The sequence below is a fragment of the Acipenser ruthenus genome, chromosome 41, assembly GCF_902713425.1.
Source record: "Acipenser ruthenus chromosome 41, fAciRut3.2 maternal haplotype, whole genome shotgun sequence".
In the NCBI taxonomy this organism is placed as follows: domain Eukaryota; kingdom Metazoa; phylum Chordata; class Actinopteri; order Acipenseriformes; family Acipenseridae; genus Acipenser; species Acipenser ruthenus.
Genome location: NC_081229.1, coordinates 2,910,897 through 2,935,982, shown reverse-complemented (window position 1 = coordinate 2,935,982; position 25,086 = coordinate 2,910,897). Strand labels below are relative to the sequence as shown.

The window sequence follows — 25,086 nt, the reverse complement described above, 5'->3', positions numbered from 1 at the left end:
ATGGAAAAGAGCGCAAAACACTTTATAAAGAGCACAAAGCTTTTATTACATTATACAGAGATAGCAGCGGCGGTGTTGGCATCAGTCACAGAGGGGGAGGGTTACAAGGGTTGTGGGACTGTTGTTGGCTGCAGGTATGAGTATATAGTTAGATATGCCACTGAACAGAGTTAGAGGAGACTCTGGTAGAGCTCTGGGGTTCATGCAGGAAAACAGAACGCAGTGCAGCCCAGCAGCTTAGATTCTTAAACTGGTGGTGAGGGAGGTGGGGAGTAAGAGGGGAGCTTAGTGTTACTGGAACAAATGGTCATATGAACACTACAAGAAACTAAAATTGAGCAGTCAATAAGAACATGATAGAGGAGGGTCCTCAAGCCAGGGTCAAAACTGAAAAGGAAAAAAAAAAAAGAAAAAAAAAACCATGAGAAAATTAAATGATATCCTTTTTGTGTTTGTTTTTTAAGTTTTGAAAATCAGGTGTGTGTGAACTTACAGAAACCCTGCCAGATTCAATACTGCCTGACTGCTCTGACAAAGCTACTTTAGATCTTATTATAGATATGATGCATTTCTTCTTTAATGTAAATCTTTAAAGTAAATCTTACATTATCAGCAACATTAAATGTAAACACTACTGCTATCACTACTTTTAGGGATCTATTTTAAGAATAGTCCAACCATACTGTATTCATAATTACTATATCAGTCATCTTTTCAATTTACTAACGTGCAGTATGTACAGTGGAATATCGAACATAGATCAGTATCTGGCTTTGTGCATTGCACACCTTTGATATAAATGTATTTCTTCTCATTTGCTTACCAGTTAGTGCTTCCTGTGCAAAATATTTCACATCCACATCCTGGTCTTGGGTTAACTTTTCTAACACTGGTTTTACTTCATTTTGCAAAGTGCTAAAAGAAAGAAAAATATATTATCATAGATAAGATGCACATCTCCCTATACATCTCCTGTCACATCAAGACTTTTCAAGACTTCCTGAGATTGCTGATGGAATAAATACAGTGGTGGACTCACTGTCTCTGTCAATAGTCTAATGAACTACTAGAATTTCAACCATATGTAATACATACTTACTATATCAGTATCTTTTCACATACAATTAAGAACAGTATTACAACCATTTTTTGACTTTCACCATATACCTGAATATTGCATTACTCTTCTCAAAACTGGCTTACCTGTTGTCAAGAATGGGTCCTATTTTCTGTAAAGACTTGGCAACGTTGAAGCGGACGTTAGCCACAGCATCCCCTGCCATGCGGATCACTGTAGGCAGCATGTGCTTCGTGGTGATTTCCTGCCCGCACACATCAGACAAAACCTGGACAACAAAAAAAACAGGCAAGGGTTAAACACTGCTGCACGAAGCAATTTTATTTTTCTAAAATCCATCTCCCATCATCAAAAGTGAAGGCCAGTGTTTCCCAAAGTTTTCATTGCGGGAATCCAATTTTAAATGATTTGGGTCTGCAGTGATGCTGTATGCAGTCCTGGGTCTCAATTCAAGCAGAGACTGCCCGTGGTCTAAATTGTGTGTTTGTTTTGTGATGTAAATAACACAGAGACCGCCAAACTCATTTCACATGTGACCTAAGAAGAGGGGACTGGAAGATGAATGGCACTGACCCTGTTTTCAATTTGTTTCTTAGATTATTTCGTGTATGAAGTTATAGGATATAGATTCCAAAAACCCTGTAAGGAACTCACATTAATGCAAAACAAAGTGGTCATCCTGTGCAGATAATTGGGGTCGTTCGACATGACCAGCACTTTGGGGATGATGGTAGCCTGAGCCCAGTCCTTTCCAAACTTCTCCACCAACTTCTTCAGGTTATTTGTAGCTGCCTCCCGAATAGCGTAAACTACACGAACAAGCAAATCAAAACAAATAATTAATCATTCATACAACACATCTTTATTATCTTATATTACAACATCTCTATTTTAAGGCTAGTAATTTATTTTTGTATAAATATTTAAGCTCTTTATTCTTTAAGGTTTAATTGTATTACATTTTGTTTAGCTTAGAGGATTTTATTTAATGTTTTAAACTGTACTAACTAATGCCAAAAGTTTTGCATCACCCAACAGAATTAACTCATTTTACTTCATAAAGTTGAATGAAATCTGTACCTGCATATGGTGCAGTGATATGGTAAACGTACTTTCTAATCACCCTGAACTTAACAAAAAATCTGACATATAACATGAAATACTGTAGTACTGTTACGGTTAAGGTAGACTTTTGCAATATCATTTTGCAGTTTGTTTGATTACATGATGTTAAATAAAAGATCTAAGTTATGTTCATGTTTTTTTTTTTTTTTTAATTATGTGTCAATCCAAAAATTCTATGTGATGCATAACTTTTGGCCATTGCTGTATAACAACAGCTTGGAAATTTAATTTCAGTCTATAGAGAGAATGAAATGGATCACAAACTCTGAATAATACCCACCGTGGTCCACTAACCAAGCCATGCAGAGGGAATTCAGCTTCTCGTCAAAGAACTCAACACCCTACAGAAAAACAAGCAGTTTAGGCCAGTTGATGTTTTACTAGGAACACATGTTTTTGCATTACAGCCTATTGTATAAGCAATATTCTTACTAATTTATCTGTTGGATCTTTTTGTTTTCCAAACTTTATTTTCACTTCCCAACATTGGACTTCACTTTTCCTAGTCATTTCTTTCTTGTGTTACAGGCAAAAGGGCTTTGCTTTCTGCACACAAAGCTCTCCAACATCGCTCTGAACAGACAAATCTGAAGGCACAGTGTGAAGTCGTGTGCTTCAGGTGTTGTTGAAACGGTTACAGTGCAGGATCAAGCTTTACCAATGGACTGGTTCCCATAAGGCTGGGTGACAATCGATAGTTTTGGAAAGGTTTTCACACAGTATCTACTTGTTAATGAAATCTGTGCAACTGATCCCCCCCCCCAACTAAAGTACATATGATTTGATTCCTGTTGAAATGTTCTGAACTTTAAAAAAAAAAAAAAAAAAATTGGTAAATCTACAATAGATGGAATAAACCACAGATCGAAACATTTCATTATTAGTATTTCAGTATTTCATTATTATTTTAAGTTTTATGGTGAAACCAAATGTTATTATAGTTAATTTAACTTGGATTTGAATAAACAATTAAAAACCTTAATTTATTAACTCCTTATAATGCTACAGAAATTAGCTGTAAAATAATACAAAACAGAGTCAGTTTAATGTAACAGATTACCACCAACTGCTTGAAGAAAAAAAAAATTATATTATATATATATATATATATATATATATATATATATATATATATATATATATGCACAGAAACAAATCTACCAAAACCAGTGTGACTGGGGCAGACAGAAAGCAGGGTCTTCAATGTATTCTCACCAGCTGTCCCGCCAGCAGTGGCATGTACTCGATGATGGCCAGACGAACCCTCCACTTGGCATCCTCAGCCAACTCCACTATAGCAGGCAACAGGGACTGGGACAACTGTCTGATCCCAATCACCTCATTCACACAGTCCAGGTTGGAGATTATGTTGAGCCTCACTTCTGGGCACTGCGTACAAGGGGGCAGAACAAGGAAGATTATTAGTAACGTACATCCCCTGCCATTCACAAAAAAGTAGATCACTGTGACCATAACTGACCATATGTACAGCTACGGCCAAATGTTTTGCATCACCCTAAAGAATGAACTAATTTTGCTTCATAAAGCCGCATGAAACCTGCTGAATAATACTTTTGCAATATCATTTTGTAATTTCTTTGATTACATGATGTTAAATAGAAGATCTACATTATTTCTCAATCCTAAAATTCTAGGTGATGCTAAACTTTTGGCCACAGCTGTACATGCGAAAATACACTTTCAATAATGTGTGTGAATGAGTGTTCAAAGCAAGTTTGAGACATACAGTATGTAAAATTGTGACGTGTGCATACTGTACATGCAGTCAGTGCAGACACCTCTACTATATTCCCATCAATGGGGATAACAAGACAATCTATTGTTAGATTATCTTGACAATTAACAAGTCATTCTTTTTTTTTACACATTCATCCATGAATTTAATACTTGCCAATCGTAAAATTGGCTGCAAAACATATAGGAAAATAAGTCAAGTACATCAACATTTCTAAGGTAACTGGTGGAATCCGAGATGGTTTGAATGCTTCACCTCATCCTTGAGCTGTGCAAGGAACAGTGGCAGGAGGTGCTCCACGGTGTTGTCTTTGCCCAGGATAGGAGACAGACCCATGATCACAGAGGCCAGGGCTGACTTCACGTGCTGATTTGCATCCGATACCAGCTCCTGACGAGACAGATAAAGAACAAGTTACCGGTGCATCAGGAATATGCATCCTCTGCCAAGGACAGAAGAAAAAAAAATCCCACTTCAGGTGTCGTATGCTGATGTCCACAGCATGTAAAATCTGACACATACGGTGGGAAGTTAAAACAAATGTGGCATACAGCTGTGTGTCAAAAACAAATACATCATCTTTACCACTGATATGGCTAAGGTTAAAACAATACGGCAATGAAATGGTTCATTTTTAACAGTGTAATGGAACTTGACTGTGAGAATCGACACAACAAAAAGTGTACTGTCTCTATATTGTCTATATTGCATAAACCCCAAAGGGAATTGGTGTGCACTCCTCTCTTTCTGAAGCTCTGCATGCAATATTGTACATCTGTATGCGCTGTGCTGTGTTTACTGTGCTGTAAAGAGCCTAGTTTGAAATGAGGATGCCTGTTCATTTATCTATTTGATTAATGAGCACCACCTACAGGGCTGCTGAAAGTACTGCAACAGATGAAATTGCTAGTGCCAGGGGTTTAATAATTTTCCAACCCCTTTTTGAAGATGTTTGGAGTACCACGCTACAGATTACTTTTATGAATTTTAAATTATATGTAGGCTTGTACACAATAAAAAAAAAAGAAACAATTATAAAAGTGGCGTTGAAGCTTGAGTTCCAAGTTTAAAAACATAAATCAGAGGCTTAAGAGCAAAATGTAATAATCCTACAATACATGGAATAAAATCTGTATGTCCAAAAAGAACCTGTAACCATCACTTAGTTATCAAAAAGATAAAAAAAAAAAAAAAAGAGGGTGTTTTTTTAAATATTTTGGGCAGGAATAAAATGATGGGTAAAGTGGGTTACAGCAAACTTACCTTACAGTGTGTATTTATGCAATTAGATTCAAAGTGTCTGTTCACTAACCTTCACACAGGGCAGGATCTGTGTCATGATCACATTCTCCCGACAGTCTGCAGACAAATTCTCACAAAACTCTGATAGAGAAATTAAAACAAACAAAAAAAAAGATACAAGATGAGTTTTTAAATTGGACATGTTTCCACAATTAAATACAAGGTTAGATCAGCCTGTTTGTTCTCTCACAGCTACCATGCCCACATCAAGATGGTGTTTCCAGGCATCATGTATACAAGCTATTGGTGGCAAACAAAGCTGACCCATCAAAGTTTAAATGTATGGAAGCTTTTGATGGCATAATAGAAAGATGGTGCTTCTGAAAGTCTGTAGAGTTAAATTGCACTTAAATACGTAATAAACTGCAGAAAAAACTGCAAAAAATAGATTCCATAATCTAATGTCTAAGGCAAACAGCAACTAAAACTAAGGCTGTATCTAGGCCGCCACGGCTTGATTTATTTTTTTTTTCATTTATTTAATTAGTGCTTTTGCGCACGAGAAAAGCATGTGGCGTTTACTTTGTGGTGTCCATAACTGAATGTCCACTGGGGGCTAAACAGTGACAAGTTCATATTACAGCAAACTTCAAACCCAAGCATACAGTGGTGAAAAGAATGAAAGCCTACATTAATTACCCTATTAAACCTCTTCTCTTGTCATTTTTCTTCCCAGCACATGTGCAGTGATTATAAAAGCCTCACCTTTGACCTTGTGTGATGCAGCGGCTCGCACTTCGGCCTCACAGTCCTTCATGAGGTTCTGGAATGCCGGAACTAGGTCTGTCTTTGTGATTTCAGGACCCACTGCCTTCTGAAGCTGTAGAGAGGGAGGATAGCAAAGGCTTTGACCATTAGGAAAAGGAGTACTAATCAAACCTTTCCAATCTGTTTTCTTACTTTCTATCAGCACAGATCTCTAGTCCCCCATTGAAGATTGTTCTTTGCATGTTTTTTTTTAAGGATATTCACTGTAGCTTTGATTTTTTTTTAAATCAATTAACAATTTGCTTGATTAAAGTTAAATCTTTTAATCAGTTCAAAGTTCATTTTACTTACCTCGGTGAACTTGTCTGCCACCATGTAGCGTACACGCCAGGATTTGTCCTCTGTGGCTTGCCGTAGTGTTGGCAGCACCAGGGATTCCAGGTCTTCTTGAGGCAGAAGCTGAGCAATGTTTACACAGGCTTCCACTGCGAGTAAACGCACTGAATCCTGACAGACACCAAAACACAGGAAAGACAGTCAGCTCTCTGCTCATTATTTTAACCACTTCATTGCTACTGCGGGGTCATGCATGTCCCTTTGGAGTCATGCTAAAAGACAGGATGTTCTGCTTTCCTTTAAAATGTAATTCATTCCTTTAAAGTCACCTTGGAATTACTCGTTGCAAAGAGAAGGGCATTCATCAGCTTGTGCCACTGCTATATCAGATCAAACACTTCGTCCCTTGCTTTTGTGTGAGGTGGATATTTTTAATGCAAGCACGAGCAAAAGACCAAATCATACCAAGTACACTGTGATCACAAATAATTGTTGGTAAACATTGCATCAATACATTTATTTCCAATACCTTTAGTTGGGAGTGATAGTGCGTTTCTAAATTCTTTGGATGGATATGCTCAAAGGTTTCTCGCATCGTTTAATGCATGCGTCACAGATTACCGGGGTATGGTAAAGTGGCACCTCTGTCTTTCAATGGGTTACAGCATTTGCCTTCGGTGGCCACCGAATTTGATTGACGACAACTCAACCAATCAAAACTGTAAACCAAGGAGACGTAGCCAATATGTTAATAATCAAACTAGCGGAAAGGGGAGATAGGGGGAGATGAAGGGGCAACAGGGCGAAGGAAGAGGAGGAGCCGAGGTGCACAGACCTGCTCGTCGGAGGCGAGGTTGGAGAACATGGGGATGATCTCACTCTTGATGTACTCCAGCTCCAGAACCTTGGCAAACTCTCCCAGCTTGGAGGCGGCCGCTCGTCTAACCATGGGGGTGTCGTCAGAGCACAGGCTGCGGAAGTGCCTGCGCAGCACACAAGCAGAAAAAGGAAACATCAATTTGCATTGATAATGGGGGTGGGGGGCACATTTCATACTAACACGGTTTGAATTGTTAGTGCTAAACAGATATATCAAGCTTAATACAGTGTGGAGTAGTGGTTAGGGCTCTGGACTCTTGACCGGAGGGTTGTGGGTTCAATCCCAGGTGGGGGACAAGCAAGGTACTTTACCTAGATTGCTCCAGTAAAAACCCAACTGTATAAATGGGTAATTGTATGTGAAAAAAGAATGTGATATCTTGTAAGTCGCCCTGGATAAGGGCGTCTGCTAAGAAATAAATAATAATAATAATAATAATAACAATAATAATAATAACAGACTTCTCATAAATAATAAGCAAGCCAACTGACAGTGCCCTGACAGTGCTGTACTTTTGCATATGCTAGTGAAGGCCCCCCAACTGTTTTTATTCTCGCTGCATTGTAAATGTACATTTATTGTGAGTCAAAGTTATCACAAGTATAGTAAAGTAAGCCATGAGTGCTGGACACTCATGGACAGGGGATAGATAAAGTGTGCCTGCGTTGGTGTTTAATTAAATGCATTTGAGTGACACCCAGAGCTGCATACTCACTGTCTGATCTCAGCCTTGACCGCGCTGGACACGCGAGGGTAGCACACACTGAAGAGGCCACATGCGGAGGTGCGTGAGGTGAACCAGTCCCCGCTGGCCAACCTCTTCACAAGCGGGACGAAGTGAGCCTCCAGGTCAGCTGGGGAGTGCTCCTGAGAGATGGAACGCAGAGACTCCACCGCCTTGTCTCTCACCACGGTCTCCTCCACTGTGGCCAGACTCTCCAGAGGGGGCTGAGGACGGATCATTGAAAATGCAAATCACAAGACAGTCAACCTATGCCCTCCCCCACCAGCCAAACCTGGCTCTTCGAATGGTCAAATATGATTTTATTTGTTTAAGACTGTACTAGTACCATACACAAAAATGTACCATTGCTCGACTCGTAGTCATCACATTCTACCTCTCTGTTCTTTTAGGTCCACCTACCCTCTGCTCTCACTGGTGTTTCTATTCTTAGGAGTCTGTTTTACCACGTGTAGGGTTTGAGTTGCTGTTAACAACTGACTCTCTGTAAACCACTCACTCTAAATGTCTATTCAGTTTGGCTCTCTTGCAGAAAAAAGGCTGGCGACCCCGTGGGCTAGATCCTTAAAAGTTTTACCTCCAAATCTTCAAAACAAATTAAATATTAAATAAATAAATAAATAAATAAATAAATAAAAATCAGAAAGGAAAAACGCATCTAAATTAAGTTACCAGATTAGAAAAATGCAACCCTGAAATTTTATTTAGGGGGTTTGAAATTCATCTAAAGTTGCTTTACCCTGTCCTATGACAACATTAGCGACACAGTTAGTCTGTTTCAGATGTCAATGTACGTACCAGTAAGCAGTGCACATACTCTGGACCTCCAACCAAACAGGTGAAAGTACCAAGCTGCTCTGCAAGTGCCAGCAACACCTCATCCTCATCATAGATTGTGTCTGCAGAGTCAAAATTAGAATACAATGATCACAAAACCAGTAAACTGCAGCATAAACTAAATACATCCCAGATGCATCTAGCACTGGGGTGGCCAATCCTGGTCCTGGAGAGCCGCGGAGTCTTCCGGTTTTCGTTCCATCTGCGTTCTCAATTACTTAATTGAACCAATTATTTTACTAATTATTCAACACTAAAAAAAAAAAAAAATCCTGGTCTTTAGCCATTGATGATGTAAAGATACACAGAAAACCTGTAGCATCGTGGCTCTCCGGGACCAGGGTTGGCCACCCCTGATCTAGCACACATAAAGAAAAACGTATGGCATTATTTCCGTTTCTGTTACACCAAATCTGGGCAAGTAGTTATGATGGCAGGAGTCTTAAATAGGACCTAAACAGCTCATCATGAAATTGATTCCAATCATTTGCAGCAAAAAGAATGCAGTTCAAAATGTAGACTGCAAGTATATAAAGTTAATTTAATGACAAAGCTAAACCCTGATAGACATACAATCTCAACATTAAAAAAAAAAAACACCACTGTCTTTACCACATACTGCACTGCATTTACTAATGAGAATATATTCTATATGCTGCTGTATATGGCTGTGAAAGTTTGAGGCTTGGGTTTCAAATCAGGATACTCTGACCTTCAGAAAAGTGCTTTAGACTTCAGATGATGAACATGTTTCCTGGTCTATTGAATAATCAGGATATAAATACAGGTTAAAAGTGTTTTCTTCTTGCGTAAAATAGAAGATGCCACAACACAATGAATGACAACATATTATGGGTTGTATTGATTTAGTTTCCCTAGCTTCAGTCGAAAGCTGAGGGAACACGAAACCGCTTGGAACTCGGTTTCGGGAGACTAGGTTTCAGGCCACTGCATGGCACACCAGGAGAGGCTTGGGGTTTGATACAGCAAAGTTACCTCAAACTAGGTCTCCCAGTCTCCTGGAACCAGGTTTCATGCCATTGTTCCTAAAATAAAAGTGGCTTTGTGTTCCCTCAGCTTGAGGGTCATGAGTTGACAACTGGTCAAGTAAAATGTATCTAGCTGAACACACAATGAAGGACTGGAATCCCTGCTTTCTAAAGGAGCGTGTTAATGCGAGACCTGTTAGGAAGGGCAGCAGTTCACTGCGAGTCCTCTCCACTCCGAGAGCCAGCGCAATGGTGGACAGCTTCTTGATGCTGTTCAGGCGCAGCTAAAACGGAAACAAAAAAGACTTTCACATGCCGACCAAAAAAAAATTTTATTCTTACATTTCACTCTTGATGTGCATTAAAAGGATTGCTCAGAAGATGAAATTAATGCATTCTCTGAATGTAGTCCTTTACAAACAGCGGCAGGGACTTGGGCTGTACTATTCGCATAGCTGATAATGACCCAGGACATGTGTATAAGAATATCAAAACAATATTTTTTGTTTGTTTTCGAAAGAAATTGGTAACAATTTGTAGTATGCAGCAATAGTAAAGGTGTAATAACCATAAGATTATATTTCCAGTATTATTTTATTTTTTAGCAGACGCCCTTATCCAGGGCGACTTACAATTGTTACAAGATATCACATTATTTTCACATACAATTACATTATTTTTACATACAATTACCCATTTATACAGTTGGGTTTTTACCGGAGCAATCTAGGTAAAGTACCTTGCTCAAGGGTACAGCAGCAGTGTCCCCCACCTGGGATTGAACCCATGACCCTCCGGTCAAGAGGCCAGAGCTCTAACCACTATTCCACACTGCTGCCCATTTCCATTAGCATGACAGCCCTTTGCTGTTTTGCTATTATTTTTTGTTTCCTAAACTTACTTTCCACTTTTACTCTGTCATATAACTACATTAACCATTGAGGTAATTTGGCCCAAACTAAAACCAGCTTCCTCTGGTTTGTAGCGTAGAGGCCATTTCACACTGGTATTTAAGGCATGCAATTATGGTACAAATAATAATTCAACATGTGCATTTCTATTTGAACCTTGCACACCAAGTCTGTAGTTGTTTTACAGCCCTGATTTCTGAAACGCAAATGTATCGCTATAAAATCTGTAAAAAACAAAAAAAACACAAAAGCATTTTTAACCCAAAATGCAGGTTTATAGGCTGAATGTGTTTATAAAAAGTCGGTTTTCTAAGCGTAGCCCACAGCGCTTGTCACTACACCTTTTAAGTTGGCTTAACAGTTTTAACATTACAGACTTTTCTTTAATGTAACGATATGTATCTCTCTAGTAATATATTAATATTAACATTAATAATAATAATAATAATAATAATAATAATAATAATAATAATAATAATAATATACAGGGTGGTTATATAAGTAAGTTTTCCACATCAACGCACCATATCATTGATGTGGTAAACTTACTTTCTAACCATCCTGTATATATAATATAATATAATATTTAGTGAGCATGGAGTCTGAGTGGGGAAAGAACAGGCACAATGTGTACCGACCCAGTTGTTCTGTATTTGGTTAACCTCTTGGGTACCACAGTAATTAATAGGCTATTCAGTGACGTAATCGCAAACCGTTAAAATATCTGTTAAAATGCTAATTACAGCATATGACTACTACGTTATAATTTTTGATACTTATCAACAAGGGCTACCAATGGAGCATTCGTTGTTGCTGTCAAATGACGATAAAATCTTGTTTTAACTACCATTTTTCTAAAATATTATTTATAATTGATTACAAAAAAAGTGCATAACAATAAACAACAAAAAAAACAACAACATTCAATTAATATTTTTGAAATAAACACAATTCTGACCTCGACTGCTTTTACTACAACACACACAAATGCACCACTATTGATTTTTCGATTAGATGATACGAAGATAATTGATAAGCGAGCGTTTAACTCGGTGTGTACCTGTAAAAGACCAATCGTTTAAGCGCAGGTCAAGTTTAATTTCATCAACTTACATAACATGCGTCACAGTTCCTGCTAGAACAATCTTCCCTGCAAAGTACGTTTGACCGCTGCGTCATGACTTTTTAAATTAAAAATAAAATCCTATTCACAGGTCAGCGCGTTACCAGTGTTATACTGACAGTGGGTTTTAGTTAATAAACACAACTGAATTACCTTAAAACTGTCACCAATAACGTATTTCTTCAAACCCTGTATAGTATCTGCCTGCATTGCAACAGAGTCCTGTTTCATTCAAAAACTCAGAGAACGCATTATTATTATTTTGTTTTTATTATTATTATTATTATTATTATTATTATTATTATTATTAACAGATATAAACATAATACAGACAGGCCATTTCGAGTATTGCATACTGACATATTCTGATGTTACGATACACGTAAATACAGAAGTTTTCTCAAACAAAAATAACAGTTTTGATAGCGTGAGTAACGTTGACCAAATCAACTCCAGCCACCTCCCCTTTGTCTCTTGCGCAGTTTTGTTTCTCTTTGGTATTTCGAGGCACTCCGAGTGCCAGTGTCTTATTTGTATTATTGTGAATAAAAGGGTCAGGACGGACCTGCACGTCCTCGTTGCGCAGCTCATCGATGAGCACGGCGATGGGATAGAGAGAGTCGTCTCCGTCTGCCGCCGCCATCTTCAGAGTGCTTGGGTAGACTGAAGTTGAGAGCAAACGGGGTTCCCACTCCCGGCCAGCAGGGGCTGCCTGTGCCTGGCACAGCACAAGGAATATTGGGCAAAACCCAACCTGTCAATCCATACGGGAAAGCGTGACGCATGCCTAAAAAACTAACTAAATAAATAAATAAATACATTTTAAAAAGCTGCAGTGGAAATGAATCAACATCTGATGGTTAAGTTTATTTAAAAAAAAATAAACGGCTGCTGTTGCAACTTGAAATCGCTCTGCCCTATACTATTTATTTATTTATTTATTTATTTATTTATTTAATTAATTAATTAATTACTTTATTTATTTATTTATGTAATGTATTTTCCATTATTTTTTTTTCAGGTACATGCTTTGACGCAGGACACACTCCTGAGATGAAATGATCTAGGAAATGCACGTTGAACAGATATCCTGATAATAAGGCCTAGAAGTTATAACATTCTTCTTTCAGAAATGCACAAATGAAGGCTAATGGAAAAAGCACATCCTTTATATCCCTGGGTTACGCATCCCTGCCACACTGAAGCAGTCGTCATGCCTGCTTCAGAAGTAAAGATGTTAATACGTAACTCAGTGGTACGCTGTCAGTTAAAATACAGCTGCCATTAAGGGCCTGTGTAAACACAGTGTTTGATGAGACATAAAACCCAGATCCTATTGTGATGCATAGTTCACCCCTTCGTCTCTTGTTAGTAGCTTTGGATACAATTGTCTGTTAAATGACTCATTAATAATAATAATAATAATAATAATAATAATAATAATAATAATAATAATAATAATAATAGTGCTTAAGAGATATTGTCCTGTAAGCCTGTTGTTTTTAAAAAGCTCTTTTTATCCTTCCTCCACAAATAAAATTGTGGAAAAGCAAACAGGTCCCTGAATGAAAGAAATTTAATAAACTGTATCAAATGTGCAGTTTTGAAAGAAACACAAACAAGCAAACATGTCTATGGCAAGCAACTAGAACTGATGAATGGCTCCTCAAAGCATCTTAACACACACCTATACATGCACAAAGAACCACCAGAATAATTGCAAACATCATACAAATGTGAAGCAAATACTCTTTAAATTGGTTTTGTTTTCAATGTCTTGTTAGGTGAAATGTCCTGATAACAGTTGGCAATCTAATGCAAATAGTTGCAATCTTTTTCCAGAGCGCCTAGCATCCGCATAGAAGCACTAATTACATGCCCCCTGTTTACAGGGTCATTAATGTCTGTGATAGGCTAGGGTTTGATCAGGTTTTGCTGTTTGTTTAATCTGCTTCGTTGCTAGAAATATTGTGTCACCCAATCACATACAGCACCTTTCCAACCTCTTGGGGAAAATTAATCATTAAAGACAGCAATTAGAGACTGAAGCCTACAGCTCTATTCAGAGGCCTCACAATGGGAGAGATATTACAATATATCCTAACAAATAAAGCAGACCTCATTCAGCTGTGCATGGCATGGATGTGTTGAGGTTAATGTGAACAAATGCAATTAAGCCCTATTTTAGGGGGAAATAAATGATGGTTTTAGTGTGCGTGAAAGTTATCGAAAGTTACACGCACACAACCATCTATCAAAGTCACAGCCAAGTTGTTTAGGTATTGATGTTAACTTTAGTGGAGTTCGGGTGGGGTGAGCCAGAGCTTCGCTCCGTCCTAATTTCTGCCTATCATCATTGACTCCCTATTAAATCCAGTCACAGCTCAACTCTTTCTCTTGCGTTTAGCATTTTTCTCCTCCTCCTCACTTTTTTCACATGCCGCGTGCCTCTGTGTCGATCCCCTTTGGGGAGACAGTGAGTCTCACTTCCCTGACCTGGAGTTCCAGTAACTCCACAGGTTCTTCGTGTGGTCAGAGGGGACTACCAGCCACACTATTCTTTCACAGCTCATGCGCTATTATTATTATTATTATTATTATTATTATTTTTATTATTATTATTATTATTATTATTTAGCAGACGCTTTTATCCAAGGCGACTTACAGAGATTAGGGTGTGTGAACTATGCATCAGCTGCAGAGTCACTTACAACTACATCTCACCCGAAAGACGGAGCACAAGGAGGTTAAGTGACTTGCTCAGGGTCACACAATGAGTCAGTGGCTGAGGTGGGATTTGAACCAGGGACCTCCTGGTTACAAGCCCTTTTCTTTAACCGCTGGACCACACAGCCTCCTTTAATAGCTATCGCTTGCCTCAAGAATAAGGCTTTGTCTTACTTCTTAACCCTCCTAAGATGTGGCCCTCATACTGTTAGTGCTGGAGTCCCACATCTAACAATTGTGTTCTTTCAGATTCTCTTCCTTGAACTGCTGCATATGCCTGTGGCTGATATGGGTCTAGTCAAAACACCACCTGTTGCAAGCAAGATAATGGTACCATGCTGCTAATGCAGCAGAAATATCTTTCCACATGATCGCATTGATAGCAGCTATGGGAAAAGGTCACGTCAAAACTATGATATAATATCACTCACCTTCCCTTTTGTATTTTATTGTTTTATAGGCTGTGGTTGAATTAAGGTAATGTACCATCCTTCACTGGTCATTGCTTCCTGCTGTCCTGCAATTCTAAGCCATTTCACTCAACGACAAACAACAATTAGCATTTTATTTGATGTGCCCTTTCCCACAATAAACCTCTGCTCTACTCGGTACTTCATATTCCATGATACAAGCTTGCGAGTTTTAGTTCGGCATTGATGAAGACGCTAGCAACAATGCTCCAGCTTGAGGTAAAGGTTTTCTGAAGATGTCTGCCAATTGATTCAGACATGGAATGGATTGCTTATACTATCCGGAGCAGAGAAGAAATCTCTCCACACGGTGGGGTCTTTCCTGTACTGAAATCTACAACGGCTTGTGAGAGGGCCACACATGGACAGTAGTTTTTGAAGATATCATGCTGCAGGTTGGGTTACAGACATCTTAACAGAAAAGGAATTTTAAAATCAGCGATTTGCTTGACCAGGGGAGTTTGGCTAACACGAGGTGAATGGATTATTGTCTGCAAACGACATTACAGTGCAGTCTGGAATCTTTGAAAATATGATAAATTAAGGATTGTGCAATTCAGTTTTTTTTTTATTAGTAGTATGGCTAAAAATGGTAAAAAAGATTTGAAAATAAATTGCAGGTCTTTGTTTAAAGTGCTTTGACTGGGACAAAGATAAGGGAGTTTAAATAAAAAAGGAACTAATTTCTCACTATTCTGTAAGTATACTGTACTTGCCACAACAAGAATGAGCACAAAGATTTAAAAAAAATTCCGGGACAGATCTGAATGCACAAAGTCCAACCTGAGACTTGGCGATTGCTACTGGCGTATTTTTGGGCTGTAGAAAATGCACAAGTAGGCACTAAGTTTCTTGAAAGAAACAACCATTCAATCAGCAACAAATAATCTTTGATTTCCAGCATTGGTTTTGAATACTGTTTTATTTTAATAAGGTAATTAAATCATTGGAACCAAGCACAATTTTATCGCCAGATTATTTGCAGATGTATAAAGACAAAGCACTTTCAGGAAATCTTCATAAGTTCTTGAAAAAGCACCAAAGTATCCCAGATACATTTCTCCAGAAATATCATACCATAACTGTTGAGCTTTCTCAAAATAAAATTCAGAAAGTCGGAGTACAGAACATCTCCCAAGATCTTTCTTGTACAGTCATTTAAAAGTGTTGTGTGCCTGCAGGATTACTTGGGATGACTATGGAAGAAGAACCTCGGAAAGAATGCCTGGAACAGCTCTCGTTGACCATCTACACAATTACAATGATATTAGGTCTACCATCCAATGTGTTGGCCCTTATAGTGTCCATCAAGAATACCAGAAATCAAAGAGCAACCCCTAATGATGTCTACATGATCAACCTTTGCTTAGCCAACTTGGTGTTCATCGCCTGGTTGCCCATTAAGATCCTGGAGACCTTTAAGAACCAGTGGACCTTCCCAAACTTTGTCTGCCTGCTTTACAACTTCTTCCACTTCAGCACCATCTATGCCAGCATATTGTTCCTAACAGCAATCAGTGCGGGTCGCTTCCTGAGTATTGCCTTTCCAATCCACTACAAGCTTTACAAAAAAGCCAGGAACTCCTGGCTGGTCTGTTTGGTCCTCTGGGCTATTGTTTTGAGTCACGTGGCGTTGATGTTCATCACAGAAAGAAATGGGGACCAGTATTTTGTCTCCCCTTCCGATAACAACACCTCCACCTGCTTTGAGAACTTCACCCAGGAGCAACTGGATTTCCTTGTCCCCCTGCGCTTGGAGATGGCTGTGGTTCTCTTCTTTCTCCCCTTGTTAGTCACAGCTTTCTGTTACCTGAGTTGTGTGGTGTTGGTGCTGAGATCCAGCCTGCATCCGGCACGGAAAAGCAGGGTTGTCGGAGTAGCCGTGTCCACTCTGCTCATTTTTGTGGCCTGTTTTGCACCATATAACATCTCCCATGTGGTTGGCTTCATCCAGCACCAGAACGTGTGGTGGAGAAGAGAGGCTCTCCTGACAAGCACCTGCAATGCCTTTCTGGAGCCCGTCATTTTCTTCTTTCTGTCGTCTTCTTTGGAGCACAGTTTTCGACAGTCCTGGTTGTCGGTGAAGGAGAGATGGTCTTCCGTCAATCGTAAAGCTGTTCTGTTCTGCACAAAAAGAAGCGGATGATTGGTTCCTCGGGAACAGTGCTGTGTGATTGGGGTTTGCAATCATTCTGAGCTCTGTTGCTCCAATATTAAGTTGCTGTCCTTGAATTCTGCCTTTATTGACTTTCTTGACATTTTTAATAAACCACTTTGGGCCTGGATGGAGTTTTGATTGGTTCAAACAAACAATTTAGAACATACTGGTTAAGCAAGAGTTGGTACTGAAAGACCAACTTATGCGCCCCTGCCTTATAGAAACTTGCATAGCTGGGCTAGTAAGCCTCTGCACACCCAGCCCATGTCCTTAATTATAAATTAAAACAATTAAACCCATAACTAGGTCCTCAGGAAGCAATATTTTAACCAGAGATGCTCACTTGTGCTTCAAAGAATTATTATACTTTTATTTTCTGTTTACCCATTCTGGTTTGTGTATGCACTTCCTGAACCATCGTTATGTGCTGTGAATGATACATATATATGTATTTGTTTAATGTATGCTACAGAAAATAAAACTGTTTTTAAAGACATCTTAAATTGTGAGTGTGCATTTATTTACCCTTGGTTACTGTATACAGCAGGTGCTAAGGGAGTTATAGCTAATGGAATAATTCCATGTATATAGCAAGTGTTGAGAGTGTTGAGAGTTCTTGCAATGAGTAGCTTTTTTTTTTGTATTACTGCTCCAGATTTCAATGGATCTCATTTCAATCTGGCTTTCACTCAACTCAATGACATATCACACATGTCACATTGATCTGCCACGTTGTGTTCCGTTTCCTTTTGTTTTGCTGGAAAGACGCTTTGGATGAAAACAAATGGAGCAGTCAATGAAATCGAGCAACTGCTGTTTCATAAAAAAAAAAGAAGAAACATAACAAATTAAAGAAAGAAACTAAGAAAATGCAGGTTAACGATATCGAGAGTGATTGTATATATGGTTTAAGCTAACAGACATTGTTTTTTTTGTTTACACTTCTACAATCTGGTTGTTAAGCATCTCTTACACTTTCTCTTAAAAAAAAAAAAATTAACTGTCCCAAATTGTCCCCGTGAATCTACAGCTGTGGCCAAAAGTCTTGCATGTACCTAGAATTTTTTATTTGAAACACAGTTTGAAATTAAATAAATACACGATATGAACATAATTTAGATATTTTATTTAACATTATGTAATCAAAGAAACTACTAAATTATATCGCAAACGTCTACCGGAAGCCATAATAGTAGTATAGTATTATTTCATGTTAGATTTCGAAATGTCACATTTTTCAGTATCTGTCCGGTTTTCGTTATATGGAAAACTATAAAGCGGTATGTAATTCAATATGTTAACGTAACATTATTCAGCAGGTTTCATTCGACCTTATGAAGCAAAATTAGTTAATTCTATAGGGTGATGCAAAACTTTTGGCCATAGAGGTAACATATAAATATGACGTGACACACTTTTAAAATAGTATGATCAATTTTGAATCTGTTTTAAATGATCTTAAAGTCTTGGTTATTTCACCTTTATTTATTTAATTGATGCCGGGACTATTCAATGCAGTTATCAATGACTGAAATGCTGAAACCAGGATGAACACACATCAGAACTTTAACTGCGGTACCAGTTATGATCACTAGATGTCGCACTCACACCTAACTAAATTACACTGACCGAAATGTTTCTGTTTTTTAAGATCACATTGTAACTACTGCGGTCAAGCTATCAGACACTTTCAAATTCTTGGTCAAGCTATCAGCGCTATAAAAAAAAAAAAAATCACTTGCTTTGTCCACGGAAAATCTGACTGTGCATTTACAGTAAACCTCCCCGACTGTCATTATTAAGAATTATAAGATACTGTAGAATTCTGGAGAAATTGCGTACCAAACTCGGCTCAGAAAAACAGCACTTGGTGAGAAGATGTCCCGGTTTAGCCAGCACAGTCCCGGTTTTCCATCAAAGGTCCCGGTGTCCCGACATTTTTCTCAAAATCTTGAAAATGTCCCGTTTTTCAGCCACTTCCGGTAACGCGACACACTCCAAATACCCTTTGTATAAAATAACATAAACAACCGCTTCCTAACTTAATTTAAAACATTTATTAAATTAATAATAATAATAATAATAATAATAATAATAACAGTAGCAATACGTAGGCTATAACACAATATGGCACGTTAAACTAATTAGCCAGAAATTATACAGCCGGGAGTGCACTGAAATTAGCTGCTTAACAAACAAGAAGATAATACTAAGAGTGAGAGGATGGCTATTAAAATAGCCTGTTTTTAAATGGTTTCATTAGTCTTGTCAGTTATTTAAAAACGTGTCCCAGTTTTGAGCTTTGCAAATCTGGTCACTCTAATTGTAACTACAGTTTATGACTGTTATACAAGTCATACTTTGTTTCTACATTTAAATTTCACCAGTAAAAACAACACCATAATAAACTAATATTCTAAGTGCAGTTTAACACCAGTGAAATTACTTTGTGGTGTTTGTTATTCCTGGGCGTTGTAACGGCAATTTACCAGACATTGAATTGCAGCTGTAGTTCAGCATTTGTTTTCAAACTGAGAAGCGTGATGGCACTAAACTACAAGACATACTTATCTCCCACCAATGCCCGTCTCCTAGACTGTTTGATCGCAGATACACTATCTTAAACAAATATAGCACATGTGCTGAGAGCTACATGTAGCTCTCGAATTTAATTACGCACTTTCCCGATTTTAATAAAGCGAGCATCTTGTAATACCAGCTCCGGGTAGTCTAATTACTTCTACAGGCACTTTTGAAATGTTGCCAAACAACCTACTGTATATATGAAATATTTTCAAATATTAACGTTTAATTCTAAATTGTGTCCGTCTCTGATATACGGAAGTACGGAAGCGTCCTAGTGCCAATGAAAAAAAAAAAAAAATCTCCTAGCTAGGAGAAAAAAAGTCCTACGTAGGGGTATCCCCCTTCCTAGAGAACCTTTCGCACAATGATTAATCTAACCTAAATTATTAAAATTACATTTAGAATCAATAAAAGAAAGAAAACACAGCAACACTGGTTAATTAAAAATAATATAATTTGCAACTTGAATTAAAAACCCATTAGTGAATGGAGTGTACATGCAATCATATGCTGACAATGACAAACTTCAGTTTTTCACATCACCCTTACATAGAAGTTTTATTTTGTGGGTTGTACAATGACTGTCGTGGGTCACAAAAAGTTTCTCTTCTGCTAGTAACACCCTCCAGAATAAACTTCTGCCAGTAGTTCAACGGGGATGAATAAAATATTTGGTTTCCATAAAAGGCAGATTGTTACAAATTTGGTTACGTGCAGCTACCAGCATCAGCGAAATGAGTAAAACTCCTACTAGTTGTAACACTTAGAATAAGAGGAAATCGCAATTTCCGATCAGGTCATGTGGCTACCACCACATCTTATATTTCTGTGGCTGTGTCTCTGTGTGTGGCAGAGAGTGTCGCACATTTAGGTATGATACAAGACTGAACAGGTGCACAGAACATAAGGAGAAGATCACAACTGAAGTTTACCAAGTTTTGCAGGTATTCGGTCTCTCATCTGTTTTATTATGGGCTGAATCCCTGGATTCTCAGGAACAGTCGTTTCATTCAAAAAAGCGACTTGAAAAAATCTGAAGAAATTGCTTCTACCGCACCTGTTACTTTGAATGGGGAGATATTAATCTCACTGTGACTTCCTTGATCAATAAAGGTTCGAGCTACATAAAGTAATAGGAATGCAGTGGGGAAAACCTTTTTTCTAAGACTGAAAAGGTGTTTTACTTGACTGGGCTGTGTGGTACATAAGCTGTGTAAATACAGAAGAGCGAGCCCGGGTTCATTGAGTTGGTGTTTGTTCACTTAACCACGAGGTACAAGAAACTTGTCTGCAATGGGTTAGGTTTTATTGTTTTTACTGGAATTTAAAGAGTGAGAGTTGAAGTTCATGGAGGAAATTTAGAAAGGCGTTTAGAAAGCACAATTTCTTTCTGAAAAAAAAGAAAACAGGTGAAGATATAGCCATGCTTTTTATATTTTCAAGAGTTTCTTGTTGGCTTACATAGTTAGCAAAACCCATTGTGTGAAATCCTGCTTCATGTTTTTGCTAATGTATAGTTCACCTAATTTGCAGTCGACATTGGAGAAACCTTTTTTTTGGGCGGGGTGGGGGAATTAAAAATGAATGCTTGAAAGTGTTATGAATTTGGAAGAAACCATAGTATTGTTTAATTTACATTAGACGCAATTACTACAGTTGCAATGCATCTGTGGCTTTCATTGTAAGCCTGTTTATATAATTAGTACAGCATGAGGCATCTTATTACTGTGTTAATGAAGTAAATATTGAAAACGTGAATAGCTTAAAAGCTACATAGTTTCCACGTGATGACAAGGGGTTATAATACTGGGTATACCTGGCTCCTGTCAAATGCGCTATTGCAGCCCTGAGTCTCTGTATTGCTTGTACCATTTGTAATTACCTTGGGCTCTTTTGATCCATTCCAGTCCAGGATCAACCATATCCTATTATTCCATTTAGCAGAGCCTTGACCCAAGGCAGGAGCAAGGGATACATTCACTGACTGTAACTGCCCTAAGTTTCTCCAGGGTTTATTCTGCTGGAGGTAGAACAACCTCTGTCAAGTTTTTATAGGTCTGTTAGAGTAGTAAAATAGTTTACAGCCTTGTTTTTTACAGCTGTTGCACAACCCTCTTGATCTGCTAATTGTTCTTTTATTATATTGTCAGTGATATCTGGCAACGGCTATTTGAATGAATTTCAGATGAATTAGGAATGTTTTAAGTGGGAAAAACAACTGTGGTGAATCGTGTGTCAAATAATTCTAGTGCAGAACTGATTCATCACTTATAGCAATGGGGCTATGGGAATCTCCAAATGTTTTTACAGAGCTTTTACTTTCTTTAAAAAAGTTTAATTTTGCTGTTTACTATTCGAGCAGATAAGCTATGAAAATGGGATGCCCATTCAGTTAGAGTTTCTATAGTGCTTACAGTGGTACAGCATTGCTAGGGACACTGTATATGAACTATGGCTGTTAAATACTGCATATTATATTTAAGCATATTTAGAAGTGTTGAATAAATTTCATTAAGTTCTCTTTACAACAAAAACTGCCTACAAAATGTGTAAGAATGTTTGCGTATATGGAAAAGCTATATATTGAAATAAAAACAGTATATTACTATAAATAAAACAAGGTCAAAACCTCTGACATTATATCGACCAGTTGAAGCATAGCCACATATAGAGATAATAATGTAACTAAGCCTTTTCTCTTCCCTTCCTCTGCAGTTCTTCAGTAGCCATTTACACACCAAACGACAATGGCTCTGACGTTCCACAATCAGCTTATCCTGTCTGTTTATATCGTGACCTTCGTGACGGGGTTACCCGCCAACATCCTGGCCTTTTATACCTTCTGCATGAAAGTCCGCCACAAACCAGCTCCCATCGACATCCTCCTTCTCAACCTGACCATTTCGGATCTCATCTTTCTTCTCTTCCTACCTTTCCGGATGGTCGATGTCCTCTCAGAGAGTTGGGTGCTTCCCAACTTCCTGTGCCCTTTGAGCGGCTTTGTATTCTACTCCACCATCTACATCAGCACCTTCTTTCTAATGGGGGTCAGCGTGGAGCGATACTTTGGGGTAGCCTACCCTATCCAGTACAAGATGAACCGCAAGCCCATGTACGCTGTCTGGGTGAGCGTCTTCTTCTGGGTCATATCGACCGCTCACTGCACCATCGTCTACATCGTCCAGTACCAGGAACCAGGGAACGGCAGTTGTTATGACAAATTCACAGAAAAGCAACTTAAAATACTTCTGCCAGTCCGCTTTGAAATGTGCCTTGTCCTCTTCTGCTTACCCTTCCTCATCACCTCCTTCTGTTACATCAATTTTATCCGGATCCTTACCACCCTGCCGAACATCAGCCGTCGAAGGAAGCAGAGAGCCATCGGGTTAGCTCTGGGGACGCTGCTGGTCTTCATTCTCTGCTTCTGCCCTTATAACATCTCCCACGTGGTGGGGTTTGTGAAATGGGAAAGCCCCACGTGGCGCAAGGATGCTCTGCTTCTCAGCACCTTCAACGCCTGCTTGGATCCCATCGTCTTCTACTTTTCCTCGTCTGAAGTTCAGAAAAGCGTCACAAACTGTATATCAGGAGTCCTAGGAAAGATACGAGCCATCGGTTTGTGTAGAAGACTTTGTCCGGTGGTGTCCACAGTTGAGGAGCAGACGGAGAGCAGCTCTAACAATCTGTGATGGGCCACCCTGCCATTTGAGTATGTGTTCTTGACTTTTGCTGTACGATGCAAGCCTGATTTTTGGAGCAAGTTTTCTGTGTCTATAGCTCTTGAAATTTTTGGCTGTTGATACATTTTGAGACAATGGGGTTTTATTATGCATTCATAAACATCTATTGCACATCCTTCTTCAGTGGAATTATTGCCCTATTCCATACCCGATTTCTTGACGGCTCAAGTTGCTCAACAGAAGGTACACAAATTCTTGGGAGATGCTTAATAAAACTACTGAATAACTCACTCAAGCTTTCTGTTTCATCCAAATCCACCTTGCTCAGATTAGTGATTAGTCATTTTTGGTGCACAAGTTTTTTCGTGGTATTGTAAATAAGAGCTGTACGCATACTTTCATTTCAACTTAACACTGAACATTCAACATCATAGAAGTTATTTATTCAACTGATATCGCCTTAAATGGTCTTTTTTGACATATACGCTCCACACTGTATAACAATAAACAGGAATTTTTCAAGCTAAAACACTGCAATATATCTATTAGTATGAGTAGCAGAAAATACCGTAAATAAGGATTTTTTGTTTTCCAATACAGAAGACTTGTTTCAATCCAAAAGGATGCTTATGCAATGAATGTGGCAGAAATGCCTTTCTTAAAGGTAAATATATAAAGCATAATGGCCTTTCTTAGTTTAAAGCTAAGAGATTCAACTTTAATTTGGCTAAAATCATGACTTTAGACCTGTAATATTTGCTTTGGATATGTTTTAATGGATTTACAGTGTTATATTGCAATATATTTTACAACATTGTAAACTTTTAAGATTGGATGCTTTTAACTTTTTGTATCTGTTTTACCCTAGAATTTGTAAATATTCCACCGACCCTTATACTTGCTTTTTAAAAAGTACCAAAAAATATGTATCATAACTGTACAATTATTTAATGATGACACAGAAAAAGCTACCGTTATTACAATTGTTGCTTGTATTGTGGTTTGAGAATACTTTAAATGTAACCTGGGAGGTTAATTGTGTAATGTAGTAGATTTGAAATGCTTGCCTACACAGCCGCTTTGGTAAATAAAAATGTGTTTTGCTAGATGACTGATTAATGCTTTCCCATCGAGTTATAGCATGTTTAATTCAATACAACAGAATTTATTATACTGTGGGTGGATTAAAGTAAGTGAGCTCCTCAGAGCAGCTCAGTGAAAGAACGCACTTAACAGCACGCTCAGCTCCACTCACCCTGAGCAGCTCAGAGTGCAACAGAGCAGATTTTATCACTGATCCAAGACAGCAGAAAATTCTCACTCTGAGCCACTCAGTTACTTAACACACCCAATATCCAGAATAGTCCTCCTTTTCCTTTCAATGGGCTTTGTGATGTCATAGCCGTGGTGATAGCTCAGCACATTGCCCACGGTTCCCTTTAAACCTATTTGTGTTACTAGTTTTTAATTTTAAATGACCTCATTGCCCAATCTCATTGTGGCACTCCAGGGTGTCTGCCATTTCAGGGATAATGGCAGTGCTTTGGTGTTTTACAAGGTAATAATGGAACAGTAATGCCATTATCACAAGACAGCCATTCCATTATCACTATTATATCTTTTTCAAGTTCATTATTTATTTACCTCCGTTTGTCTGAAATAAGCATTGCAGTCCACT

General features: G+C 38.4%; 3 protein-coding genes across 3 annotated transcripts; 2 read left to right on the top strand and 1 right to left on the bottom strand.

Moving 5' to 3' along the window:
- Positions 1–5: 5 nt before the first annotated feature.
- Positions 6–12,503, bottom strand: LOC117434266 (serine/threonine-protein phosphatase 2A 65 kDa regulatory subunit A alpha isoform). The gene is made up of 15 exons (XM_059010861.1): positions 12,353–12,503; positions 9,947–10,037; positions 8,726–8,826; positions 7,901–8,133; positions 7,141–7,288; positions 6,321–6,476; positions 5,967–6,081; positions 5,272–5,342; positions 4,215–4,349; positions 3,419–3,592; positions 2,484–2,544; positions 1,733–1,887; positions 1,204–1,346; positions 824–915; positions 6–387 (listed from the first exon to the last, which is right to left on the bottom strand). Exons 1-15 carry the CDS (start codon positions 12,428–12,430, stop codon positions 371–373), a joined length of 1,770 nt encoding a protein of 589 aa, XP_058866844.1. The 5' UTR covers positions 12,431–12,503; the 3' UTR covers positions 6–370.
- Positions 12,504–16,182: 3,679 nt separating this feature from the next.
- LOC117433616 (free fatty acid receptor 2-like) lies at positions 16,183–17,130 on the top strand. Its single transcript, XM_034055983.3, has one exon. The coding sequence runs from the start codon at positions 16,183–16,185 to the stop codon at positions 17,128–17,130; it is 948 nt and encodes a 315-aa protein (XP_033911874.3).
- Positions 17,131–20,588: 3,458 nt separating this feature from the next.
- Positions 20,589–24,468, top strand: LOC131709066 (free fatty acid receptor 2-like). The gene is made up of 2 exons (XM_059010783.1): positions 20,589–20,672; positions 22,444–24,468. Exon 2 carries the CDS (start codon positions 22,476–22,478, stop codon positions 23,415–23,417), a length of 942 nt encoding a protein of 313 aa, XP_058866766.1. The 5' UTR covers positions 20,589–20,672; positions 22,444–22,475; the 3' UTR covers positions 23,418–24,468.
- The last annotated feature ends 618 nt before the right edge of the window (positions 24,469–25,086 follow it).

Excerpts from the sequence above, each read along its gene's own strand:
- LOC117434266 (XM_059010861.1), bottom strand. The coding sequence starts at position 12,430 with ATGGCGGCGGCAGACGGAGACGACTCTCTCTATCCCATCGCCGTGCTC. Across the intron at positions 8,827-9,946 it reads ACTGCTGCCCTTCCTAACAG|ACACAATCTATGATGAGGAT; the intron begins GTCTCGCATTAA and ends TTGACTCTGCAG. Across the intron at positions 1,888-2,483 it reads GGCTTGGTTAGTGGACCACG|TTTACGCTATTCGGGAGGCA; the intron begins GTGGGTATTATT and ends TTGTTCGTGTAG.
- LOC117433616 (XM_034055983.3), top strand. The coding sequence starts at position 16,183 with ATGGAAGAAGAACCTCGGAAAGAATGCCTGGAACAGCTCTCGTTGACC.
- LOC131709066 (XM_059010783.1), top strand. The coding sequence starts at position 22,476 with ATGGCTCTGACGTTCCACAATCAGCTTATCCTGTCTGTTTATATCGTG.